At 44.7% G+C, this 12,819-nt stretch overlaps 1 protein-coding gene across 3 annotated transcripts in view; it reads right to left on the reverse strand.

Moving 5' to 3' along the window:
• Positions 1 to 1,104: 1,104 nt before the first annotated feature.
• CTNNA1 (catenin alpha 1) overlaps positions 1,105 to 12,819 on the reverse strand; it is a 119,914-nt gene continuing 108,199 nt past the window's right edge. For all 3 annotated transcript variants that reach the window (XM_074884170.1, XM_074884169.1, XM_074884171.1), the window contains 4 exons: positions 12,230 to 12,411; positions 11,340 to 11,445; positions 4,770 to 4,904; positions 1,105 to 2,282 (listed from right to left, as the gene is read on the reverse strand). In XM_074884170.1, the coding sequence (XP_074740271.1) occupies positions 1,995 to 2,282; positions 4,770 to 4,904; positions 11,340 to 11,445; positions 12,230 to 12,411 (711 nt within the window). In that variant the 3' untranslated portion in view covers positions 1,105 to 1,994. The remainder of the gene's footprint in view (positions 2,283 to 4,769; positions 4,905 to 11,339; positions 11,446 to 12,229; positions 12,412 to 12,819) is intronic.

Genomic DNA, 12,819 nt, shown 5'->3' on the forward strand with positions numbered 1-12,819 from the left:
GGGGGAGGTGGGTGCGTTGGGGCTGTTGGGCGCCCACCCCAGCGCTGCCTCTTGAAGCCAAGAGGCCCGGAGCTTCCCCCCGGCTCCTGCCTCCCCACGGGGCTTCAAACCAGCTTTCAGCAGGTGGAACCGTTATTTTAATTTGTTGACAACTTGATGCTCAAAGTTTGTAGCATAAAATACACTAACATTTATTTAAAAGCTAAATACATATAAATTTGCCTGTAAGTCTTAATTTATGGGTTTATTTTTAACAGACTTACATTTTGAGGGGAGTAACGTGTATTTTGAAGGGAGCCACTGAACAGCCCATGGAACACAGCCTTTAAGACAATTATATTAATACCAGGAAAGAAAAAAAAATCGTATTGTATAGAAGCAGTTTAATAATATAAAACCCAAGATCTACAGATTATCTATTTCATTAACCCTTGAATGTCAGAGGAAGGAGCGCAGCTTACCCTCCAAGCAGGCGTCTGTTTAGATGTTAAAGGCATATGAAAACTAGTACATAATTCAGCTGTTTATTATCTGTGCTCAAGAGGCTAAAATGCTTGAAAACATAATAAATTTGGCAAAAATATCCCAAGAACTATTTAGCTTAATTCTGATCAGCATTTTGGTAACATGACAGCAATAACCTTGATATAGTAAATTATAAGCTGATCAAGATAAATAAAATTATAACATAACGTTGCCAAGGAATGGCTCTAAAATTTAGATGCAGTTTAAAACATTAACTACAGAACAGGCTGCTTTCCATTTTAATGGATGCTTTACAGAAACAGCAAACACGGCTTTGACCTGCGCAAGCGCGTCTTCTCGAATACTGGACTTTATTGGTAAGCATAAACCACACGGAAATTCATAAAATTTAAATAAGACAGGGAAATTATACCTTGTAGCTATAGTTATCACAAATAATGTATAGTCTAAATTGCAGCCTGAGCAAACATTATTTGCTGGGTGCCTTTGGAAGCCCAAGGCGGGATGCAGAGCAATTATGAGAAATGAGTACAAAGCCGATTTGCATCTGAATGCCGGGGAGGGGGAGCAGGGGCGGGCGGGGAGCCCGCTCCATTCACAGCACCACAATACACCAGCTGGTAAAAGCAACTTTATTAGTGTCCCGCAGCAAAATACATTAGTAATTTGTAACCAGGCATTAAAATTCCCGTCCGGTGTCATACAGAAGTAATCAGCCGCCTCCATGATTGCATGTTTTACCGGATTTGCGCTGGGTGCTCCCCCAGCACGACGCGTGCGGAGCCCCCGCCGGAAAGGCCGGCGGCAGTGACCCCCCAACACCCCCCGGGCCGGCCCGGAGCCCCCCATCAGGCAGGAGCTGCAGGGCAGCCCAGGAGAGCAGCGTCCCGTCAGCAACGCGCCCAGCGTGGCCCCCACCTCCCGCGCAGCCCCGCTCCGGCCGGGTCACACCTTTTTTCCGGGCATTTCCCAGTCGTGGTCACGCTCGCGGCAGCGCAGCCAGCGCCTGCTGTATTCTCATACTCCTCTGGGCGTACAGAGCTTGTTCCCTCTCCACCCCGACAGCAGGAATACACTAATACATACAATAATTAATTTTTGAGTGAAAAGATCTAATTCTCCTCTCGATCACAATGAAAAACTGCAGTCTCTGAGTAGCACGATTCAACTATTAGTGTTAACCGTTAGTGTTACTGTAAAATCCTCTTTGGTTATAGAATATTTTATTTAAAGCAAGATTATACAAAACAATTTTCAGCTAGAAATACACCCCTGAAATCTAAAAGCAATCTAAATTAACACACTTCCGCAGGCTGAAGCTATACTGATAGGACTTATAAATTTGAGTATTTCCCCACGTAATCTAAACAAAGTTATCAAAATTATATTAAGTAAATACATTTTGAGGAATAGTAAACTTTTGAAAAATCCTTAGAATATTAAAAGTAGAGTTCTGGAAGTAGCAGTAGTGGGCTAGAGAAGAAAATAACCAAGACAGAGACCTCTCTTTAAATACTCTCCATCGCCTTGAATTCGCTGAGAGCCTGCACCGGGTTGACGTGTTTCTTCTGGGACGCTCTCTTGATTTTAGTTTGGGTTTCATCTTGCTTCTCCCTCTTGACCAGGGGTTTCTTCTCCGGAGCCTTCATCTTCCAAGAGACGGCGGGAAGATTGAGCGAAGCCATGCCCTGGGACTTCTGGTACTTAGTCGATGCCACGTAGGAAGCCTTCACAGTTTGCACCACCGCGTTCATCAGGTTCTTGGCTGCTTGGATGAGGGACATGGCACTGTCCACCTGCCCAACAGGAACACGCAAGCGTTACACGCTGCAAAAACCTATGAATACAGTATTCCAGAAAACATGATAGTCCTGGGGTATAAAAGCACTCAAAAGCTGATTTTTCTGGGTCTTCTTTTGAAATTTGGAGTTCCAAATTCGAGGCAGTGTTTTACTCCGGACACTAAGTGGTAAAAAAGTGATTTGTGCCACCAAAAATAAAAGCGCAATGTTTGCCCTTAATCTGTGCCTTTTCTCTATTAATGGCAGTCGAAGATTTGTATTCTGCTGTTTGCTTTTGTGACTAAGCTTTAAGAGTAGCTTATTATCTAATGAAATTAATAAAGCTGTAGTAGTATCTTACTCGCCGATAATAAATATTTAAATCACCCTGGAATATTAAGTTGTACTGGAAAGGAGCGCACGCAGCTGCTCCTTCAGCCAGGTCTGGAGCCCTTTCCCAGGTGGTTCCTGATTTACAAAAGCATTAAAATGAGGAGAAAAAAAATGCATTTACCTAAGCTTTAGCGTATGGCAGAGATGAAAAGCCAAAAGCAGGGCAGGGTAGAAGAGAGAGGGGAGGACCACTGAGGTGACCTCAGCTGGGATCCCCCCCTTCTCAGGGTGCCAGTGCCCTGCTCGAGGTGGGACCTCTGGCTTGTGAACACCAACCGGTCTGGGGCAGGGAGGGGTTGCAGCACCTCTGCTCAGCTTACACAAGAGCTCAGCTGCCTCTACACACTTAAAATTCCTGTGTTGTAGGCATTTAAGGAAGGTTTTGGGGGAAGTTGTCAAGCTTGTCTAGCAGCAGACCAAGCTGAGCAGGGGGGTGGCTGCTTTTCTTACGGCGCTGGTACCTTCCTTGCCCTCACGCTGTGCTCTGAGTACCACAACGGCAGATCGGGTCTGCGCCCTCCAGCAAACCAGCGTCATCTGCTTTCCTCCCCCAGTCTTCAGGCTGGAAAACACCTTCATTGCATTTGACTATTTCCATGAACCTTCACAGCAGGAAGAATCATGTTAAATGCAATGAAAGCAAGGAGGAACTTTTCTAAATGAATTGTCAGAGTGCTTAGGGTGCAAGCTCTTACTGCCTGGTTATAGCGCTGCTTTCATAAAACTTCTGCAGTATGTGGATGGGCCAGGATATTAAGGCTGAGAAGAATTTTATGTTTAGACAGGTGAAGTCCCTGGGCTGGCAGAGGTCCTCATCTGATAATCTGATATAAGTTTAACTCTACTACTGGCAATATTTAGCCCCACTGGACAGCCCCAGTGGAGAACAGATAAAACCAGGAGATTAGAGTACAGATGCCAGCCTGTTCATATAACTAATTTATGGCAGAAGGGTATGTAAATTGTGGAGACACTGAATAACTGCAGTAAAAGCCTGGAGTACGTATTATCGCATAATGACACATCTACTTCTTTGACAGCACGATGCCTTCAGCCTTCCAGCTAACAGGACATCAGGCACGCAACCGAGACGCGCAGCCACGCGTTTCATGGCATCTCGTCACTCGGCTCCGCTGAGCGCAGGCGACCGGCAGCGGAGGAGCCCATCTCCCCGGCGGAGGTGCCACGCTTCGCGAGGGCCGTCTGTCACCAGCACTGCCCCAGCCCCCCCTCCGCTGCTGCTGTCCCAAAGCACTCCTGCAATGCTTGCTTGATTGCGGGGGAAAAAGATGTGCTAATAAGTTTAAGCACTTGAAATATCTAAATGGCAGAAGGTGGTAAGTTTTTTTTCCTTTTGCTTTTAAGGATTCAGGTAACAATACTGGACTGTCAGACATTCCTGTCCCTTCTTCAAACCTCCCACCTCAGTTACAACATGGATGGGCAAAAGCACCAGTGATCCAACATACCCATCCAGGGAAAAGAAGAATATTGCAGAATAAATTAAGAGGCTAGCACCACTTCCCTCCCCCCAGATATCCGTCATACAGATTCCTCTTAGGAGGAAGCATTTCATGAACTACAGTGAAAAAATTATTTGCTAAGTAATGGCTAGAATAAGGCAGCAGGCTGGCCTACGGCAGCTTTCAGCTGTCATAAAACAGAGCAGCCACTAAAAATCCCTGCTCTCTCCAGGGCACAGCTATTTTGAAATATTAACATCTCTGGAGCATTGCAGGACCCCAGCATGTTCCAAGGCTGTGCAGAGACATGGGGTAGGTTTAGCTATGTTGATTAAAGCGATTTAACCTCACTAAGAGTGAAAAAGAGTCTGGAAAAACAGTAGATTACACAAAGGTAAAGTGAATCTGTCTACACACACTGTTGAGTAATGAAAAGTGAAGTCTGTAATTTCCCCCCTTTCAAACAGTAAGCGTTTCCTCCAGGAACAACAAGGCAGTGCAGGCAGTATTATAAACCTTGCATACATTAAAACTGACTGAATGCTCCAAAATCTCTTGTCTCTTTTCTATAATGTTTAGCATAAAAGCTTAGCTTGGAATAACTGTTACCCCTGGAAGAACTGGACATGCCATAGCTCATACATACCCCAGACACAACCAGCTCCCCTCCGAGGTTTTGCACTTCAGCCTTCACTTTGCTACAGATATTCAGCTGGTGGCAATACAGGGCGATGCGCTGCAGGTAGGCGAGGAGGTCCTGCTTGCACGCAGAATCAGGGCACTGGGGAAAAAAAAGGTGAAGTTTTACTTTGCAATCACAAAACCAGAAATCATTTAGGGAGAAACCAGACAACTCCGTTCTGAATAGTGAATGTGCTCCAGAGATCATTCCCCTTTATGCTGAGCTTTGGTTTTCAAAAGACAACTGGGCATCACTAAATACATATAAACAACCAGAAGCAATAACCACAGAACACAGGGGCAGCTGCTGGACAAAATCACCGGGGCTCCTTTCAGCTGCCTTGAGCTCCCTGCAAGGAGGAGGAAGAGGAGGAGGGCAGCTACCTAACCTTTCCAGAGCAGGTTTGTTAGCTATAAAAAAAACTTCCTGTACACTGTACAGGACACGGCAGCAATGATTTGACACCCAAGACCTCAAGTTGCAACTAGCAGATGTTACCAAATCCCGCCTCAATTCTCAATCTTAAGTATTTTAAACTAGGAAATGATAAACCTGACAGTTACTCCATTATATCCAGCAAAGTAGATATTTTCTTGACTTCTGCTCCCATTTCTTAGCAGTGTGGAAACTAGATTCCTCACCACGCATGAAATAAAATTTTTAAAGTGCTTGCTGAAGCACTCATCCATAAGATAAAAGTAACTTTTTCAGCTTTGCAATTGAAAGACTACGTAGGTCCTGGAGACTGCAGCGCAGTTCAGAAAGCTGTTTTCTTGGATAGAAAGGAAGGGCCATCCCTTGCTTTGCAGAGCCAAGCAGCGAGATTATTAACGAGCCAGTCTCATGCTGGATTTCAAAACAAGAGGTGCCCTGCTGAGGGGCAGCCACAGTCCAAAATGGGATCTGCAAGCATAAGACAAAAAGGCTATGGGAAACCTTTTACTACCCACGCCAATCCTGCCGTGTCTTTACAAACGGCAGTGAGCGTGGTGGCCAGCACCGCTTCTCCAAAGAATAACAGGCCATCTCAGCTCTACTGGCACGCTCTGGCTGTGTGAAGGCTAGTGAATAAGGCAGCTGGCACGCACTGAACCCCACAAACCCTTTGCCCACCAGACTCTCGTGCTGGTGCTGAATAAGCCCAAGGGCACGCGTGGCACGCTCCGGCCCTGCGCATGCAGCACCAGCGGGGCACCTTCAGCTGCCCGCAGCCCAGCGTGGGGCACTGAGCACCTCGCGAGCGGGTAAATACGCGGGCACGCGCCGACCTCCAGACGTCGCTGGCAGAGCTGCAAGCAGTGCCCAAGACAACAGATTTTAAACCAGTCTGGGTATATTCACCATGGCAGAAGGTATTGCAAACGGGATGCAGGGGACGTTATGGTCCTGGTGCCTGCAGGTGAGGACACCGTGCTGACCAAAGCAGGAAGTGTAGGGCTGGGTGTTACAGGCACACACAGAACGCCTACAGCTTCAATGCCCACGTGCTTTACGTTGCATTGTGTCAAACACACCATTGCTTAAACCCTGATCTAAACCCCAGAGCAAGTGTGACTAGTTGTACTGCACCGCGAGCTCCCATGTTATTCCCTCCTCTGAAATGGCCACTTTGCACATCATCTTCTCATCTTCCCACCACGCATTAAGGGGTCTCCTGGACAGAACCAGTATCAGACTCACAATGATTCTTAACATTTTCTGCTCTAAGACAGGCAACATTGTACCCAGCATTATTTCACCTCTAGCACCCCACCAGCAGATCAGGAATTCAACTGGCATTAACCAGGGACAGGAGTAAAGGCAGGCCCTGCAGCGATCGCCAGCCTTCCTGGACAGCTGCACCCCATCCAGAAACCTGCAGATCTCCAGCAGACAGGGCCTTGGCACACAATTCCTGGTCACCACATGCAGGCTTTCCAGCACCCCATACACACACACACTCACATACAGAACCCGAACGCTCTTCCCTGGCCCCACAGCTTAGGGTGATGGCAAGCAGGGCAACCATGCTCCACTGCTCCCCTCCAGGCAGCCTGGCAGCTGCAGGTCTGCCCGACCAGCTGCTCGTCCCAGAGGAGGCAGCACAAGCACCAAAACCTCCACAGAAACCGCGAGCAGCCGCAGTGATTTACCGGTGTTAGACGTGACAAGGAGAGGAGTCTTGCTCTACGCAGCACTTTCCCCTCTTCACACAGCACCTGCTTGATCTCCCCACTGACCAGACCCTGAGATTCAGAGACCTGCACAGCCTGCGAGAGCTCTTCTCCACACACCCCTGTTCACAGCAGAATTCCATTTCATCTAGTTCTCTGATCCTGTATAACGGACCATCAAATGAAGATTCATAATGCACATGGCATGATTGGAAAAAAAATCTTAACTGTGGCACCGATTTACTACTTGATGCTTCACTCAGGCTCAGGTTTATTGCTTAGGCCCACACAGCCTCTCTTCTCCTTTCAGAGCAAGGTAAAAATCTGCTCTGGGGTGTCAGCAGTAGGGTCTGAGCCCTAATTCTCATTACAGACCTTCTCTCCTTAGCTACAAGGTGAAAGCAGGAACTGAAGTTTCCCTGTATATAAAAGACACCAGAACAGATCACAAGCAGTGGTGTGTGGACAAGGGGTCACATTTGCATGGAGCATTTGCTTCCCACAACAATAACCGATCTGCCGTAATGAACTCTGAACGGAAGGTGAGTGTAGCTAATAAATACATTTGTTTTTTCCAGGACCAGAACAAGTGGGTTTCTAAGCCGATGTGGTATTTCAGCGCAGCAGAGATAAACCAGCTGTCCGGTCTGTGGCAGGCAGAGTGCCGCTGTTGGGCAGGCTGCTGAGCTGGGATCTAAGGCAGCGCACGCACATACACACAATACACTACAACGGGATTTTTGGCAAGCTGGGACAAGCACATCAGGCTGTGTAACACACACTGTGGAGATCTGGATGGCTTTAGGGGCATCTGACCCAGTGTGACCACAAAGCAACAGAAATCACCTTCTTAGCCCCAAGGAAGGTAATGAAGCACCCGAAATATCTGCAACTCTTACGCAGGCACATTGCTTCCATCAGTGAAGTGAAAACGAAGCAGCAAAGCTTGCAGGTTAATTTTTTAAGCTAATCAATATTAGTCAGCAGTACAAGATGTTTCAGAGAAAGTCCACAAATAGCATCGGCCAAAGAGCTAATGAAAAGCTGAAATTACCATTTTGGAAAATGCTCTCCATCTCCCAAACAGCTCATCTAACAAAGCGAACGAGCAGCACAGCGGCAGATTGAATTGAATGTTGACAAACGCACAATACGGCACGTCCGAAGGACCGCTAAAAAATTCAAGGTACTTTATGGGTTGTGAGTTTATGGAAACCGTTTAAGGAAAGACACTCTCAAGGAAAGAGGCTGCTGCATGTTTACCAATGGCTGAAGAAGGCAGCAAAACATTAGAGGGGGAAGCAGTGGAATAGGAAATATTATTCAGTTGTATATATCAATATGACATGAGCTGAAAATCCACATCCTATACTCTGTGTGCTATTTCTATGAGCAGAATAGAGAATTCAGTTCAAAGACAGATGATGTTTAAATAGAGATGTAACACAAGATAAAAAAGAACATCAACAAAAGGCGCTGTGGATGCCTGTATGAGTCCTGCCCTTTCCTATGCAGGAACACTCAGATAACAACCAAAAAACCCAGAAGGCAACAATTTCAACACTGATTAGGAAAGATTACATTATTGTATCAACCTACAACAGCCACAGACACAAAAAACCCCGCCTGCAAAGCTAGCTTGGGAGCATCCCCACATCACGGTTACAGCAGACAGCTGCACTGTAGACAGAAACAAATGTATGTTGGGGGACACCCCCACCTCCTCAAACCCCCCAAAATGAGATGCTGCCACAGACTGAGTAGTGGTTGTTGGCAAAAGCTAAGCTGGCTGCTCCAAATCAAATCCAGGATCCATCCTGGACAGAGCAAACACAGACGCACATTTGCTTCCTACCACACCCCAGCTGAACCTGCAGGGAAGCAGAATCACCTTTTTCTCTGTTTTTGCAAAGAAAAGGAGCGGGGAAAGACAGAAGAGCTCTCCTGCGGTGTGTGCTGATTAAGACAGGCACACGACCCCCATCCCCAAGTGTCTGGTAGGTGTAAGCAAGCAACCACAGAGACTTTTCTTCCTCTCACTGTATCTCCCGTTTAGGGTATGAACACTGCTGTGACAAAAATTCACAATAAAATGTCCCTGCCAGCCCCATGTAACAGCTGGGCTCAGCGCTGTTTGGTTAGAGAAGCTGAAAGCAGGCATTTAGGGAAGCAGTTGCCGTGGCAGGACGGGCACATGGCAGTGTGTGTCCCAGGACAGCCATCAGCCCGTGCCTGGAGCACATCCCCGGACCAGCCTCAACAGCAAGAGGCTGCTGGAGCGTTTTACCGGGAAGCGGAGCAATCCCTGCGCTTGCCTCCAGCTCCTTTCAATTTAATGAACAGATACTGATGTAACCTCAACCTCCCACCACTATCAAAGAAAAAAAGCAACCGAATTTTTCTTTTGCTTTGTAACTATTTCAATGTTGAAAAAAAATAATACAGAGAATCATTGTCTTGCTGCAAATCATTTTCATTTGTGTTGTACTCATAACCACTTCATATTCCCCCATTCAAAACAAGCAGACTGCTGCTTTGAGTGAAAGATGGAACACCTTTGGGAAAATCTGCCGGCTGATGGCTAGACACTTTTCAACAGACGTGAAATACCTTGGATAATAGCTTTTATGGTTTCAAAGGAAATGTGCTGTAAAACTGCCTGACGGCAGGAGTTAGGAGTTCCTGACACACTAACACGAGGGGTCATGATTCACCCGTGTCACATGGCAAACAGGACATAAAACCCCATCCATTTGTTAAAAGCCCGTATTAGGCATAGGAAGGCATTAGTGCTCCGCTGAAATGGCTGCATTGTACATCCTCTGTAACTGTCAGATAGTTGTACATTAACAAGTTTCTAAAGAGTATGTAAGCATATCTAATGAAATATGCAAGCTGAAAGTATTAGTAGAGTATGGAGTCAGAAAAAAAAAAGCTATATTCTTGTCAAAATGACTAACTGTACAGTCCTGCTCATATTTATCTTCAAACATGCACTTAATCTTTTGCATTTTTAAGGACCTTAATTCTACTAAAAGGAGCCATTTAGTTTTCTTCTATATTTTGAAATGGCTCAGTGCAGAAAACCGTATGGCAACTTTGCATAAAACACGCGGATTAAAAAAAAAAAACAAACCCAAAAAAACCCAAAAAGGCATTGTAAACCTTCAGCCCAAGATCCCCTGAGATCTATAACACAAACTGCTCCTTGCTTCATTTACCTACAGCAGCAGCACACTGGTTGTCAAAATGCTATAAGCAAGGAGACCCATTTTAAAGAACAGTTTTTCAACTTTATCTCCCCATTGAACATTTCTCACTGCATCATTAATAAATTAGGGTGAAGACAACATCCTTTGGATGCAACATTTAAAGAGGGATCTGCATTACAAAGATCTACTTCCGAAGTGACACGGTTTTATTTAAAACCTTGCATTAGGAATCTACATTCAGAGAAGGATTGAAAAGCAAATGACAGCTGTGCAAAATAAAGTTGAGTCCATGATCTCAGACTTAACCTACCTGTGTTTCAGGGTCTCTCTTGAAGGCAGAATATTATTACTAATGCTGATGTTTCTCTGCAATTTGGGTGTGGACTGAGACCAAAGGTGCTTTTGTTTGGCCCAACCCAGTTTCTGAAGTGGCTCAGGACAGGCAGATGAATTGCATAAAAACCCTGAGCTGGCCACCCTCGTTCAATTCCATAAGAATTCTTTTCAAATACTTCTGTACATATAGCACAGCAACATGCACAACAGCCTGGGACAGCGTAGCAAAGACTTGGGTCGCTTTGTGCCCTGCTCAAAGTCTCTACCAACTCTGACTAGACAACGAAAAGAAAAACCCTAGAGAGTTCTGACAATCCCACCCTTCAGTCTATGGGGCATTTGAAAACTGTTAATATTAAAAAGCTGCCTCAAAAATAACATTAAAGGTTGTGTAATAGGCCACGTTGTGCAATAATTATGGTGTTGCCTACACAGTCTTGTCATTGCTTTGGAAAGTATAGGGCATATTCTGAGCATGACAGAAGTGACATGAATTCAGTGTCAGTCCTGTTCAGTTAGAGAAACTGGCCTAGATACTAAGTGACATGAAGCAGCGTTGGCATATTGCTACCTTAAAATGGTAGGTGCTTGATTTAAGCCAAGGAGCTGCTAGTGTTACTGCTGGGCATATTTAGCTGCTTACACTGCTTAGGGTGGCAGGAGAGCAGCTAGAAAAGAAAAGGCTAGAAAATTCCAGCAGTAAATCTGGGAAATCAGTTAAAAAACCCCAAACCCTCAAAACTAAACACATTTTCTCTGTCATGTCGGCACTACTAAAAGATCTCCTATTGCTCATTTGTGCTGGAGGCTTATGAAAATGAATTTTGACTTACGTGGTCAGCAATAGTCCGTCCCAGCTTGTCCATCCTTGACCCAGCCTCTGCAATCTTCTTGGCTGCACTAATCACATCTGACGTATTTTTCAGTGGACCTTTACCTCTGCAGAAGAGAACAGAGTCTACCTTCTAGCATCAGAAAACTGGAAGAGTGAACTAGATATTGCTTTTCTCATTCTGTTCCATACAGCACTGGAAGTGATTCCCTACCCAAACTGCATGAACAAAGTTGCACAGAAATAGGCAGGTGTAACTATTACAGCACCTTCATTTTCAAGACTGTTTCCCTTCTAGCCCCTCCCCATATTTACATTAAATCTAGGAATAAAAACATCTTAAATTTTACTGTTTCAAACAACCTAATGGTGATAAGAGATAACATTTTAGAAGACAGATTTGCAATTCTCATGGAATGCAACATCAAGTTTAAAAAATAGTGTTGTATAAAATCTGGTAAATGAATTTCAAAAGGCATCAAAAAGCTTCTTTCTTTTGCAAATAACCGTACAAGGAACTATTTCTGCAGTATAGCGATATCGAGAAGCCCATAGAATTTAATGTTGTAAAGAACTGAGCAAGTGTACGTGTGTATATATATATATATATAAAAATATATATATGATCCTTGGGATGAGAATCACCCTTAAGACAGACAGATAGGCAATAACTGCTGTATTTCTACAGATCAATTTAAACAGTTGTCACCACTCACTCACTGCATAGTAATGCATCTCCCGAGTTAATATACAGGCTTTAACAGGGTAACATTTAAAGCAAATTATAAGAAGTAAGAATCTTAGGGGTTCTTGCAAAATATTTCATTGAAAGATCAGCACCCCAGCCAGTTCTGAGAGAAGGTGTTGTGTGCACAAATTAAAAAGACTTACCTGGTGAAGTCTGTCATTTCCATCATAATCATACACATTTGTTTTGCCAGAACAATTATATCATTACCGCTGTCATCCCATTTTGACACTTCAGCATCCAATTTACTCTTTTCTTCCTGGAAGCTTGCAACTTGCTCAGCAATCTTAGCTTTTTGCTCTTGAGGGAGCTGAGCCATGATAGCCTGAAAGAGAGAGTTTTTCTCACATTGCCTTATGCTGCCGCTTGTAGAAGACTTTTTGGAACATTTCACTGATAACTAATTAAAGTCATAGAGACGGGGGATAAAACTTTAATAGCAATCCTCTACCTAGAGGCTTTACAGAACCATTTCCTCCCATTTTGAATCAAAGTTTATGCTCTTTCTTAAGAAAGAGTGTCCAGAAAGACAAGTTGACACATGAAACACTGGTATTTGCATGATAAAAACTGTTAAGACTCCAAACAAGTTTGCCACATATTACTACCCCTCAAAGAAAAACTGCATGAAGAGGGGGGGACTTGTCTTTTCTATAAAATGTAAGAGTTTTAAAAGGAAGCTCCACCTGGGTATCTTTCAGTATTGCAATGCACAGAAGAAATTTATGAGTCT

Source organism: Strix uralensis, chromosome 14, assembly GCF_047716275.1.
Source record: "Strix uralensis isolate ZFMK-TIS-50842 chromosome 14, bStrUra1, whole genome shotgun sequence".
Classification (NCBI taxonomy): domain Eukaryota; kingdom Metazoa; phylum Chordata; class Aves; order Strigiformes; family Strigidae; genus Strix; species Strix uralensis.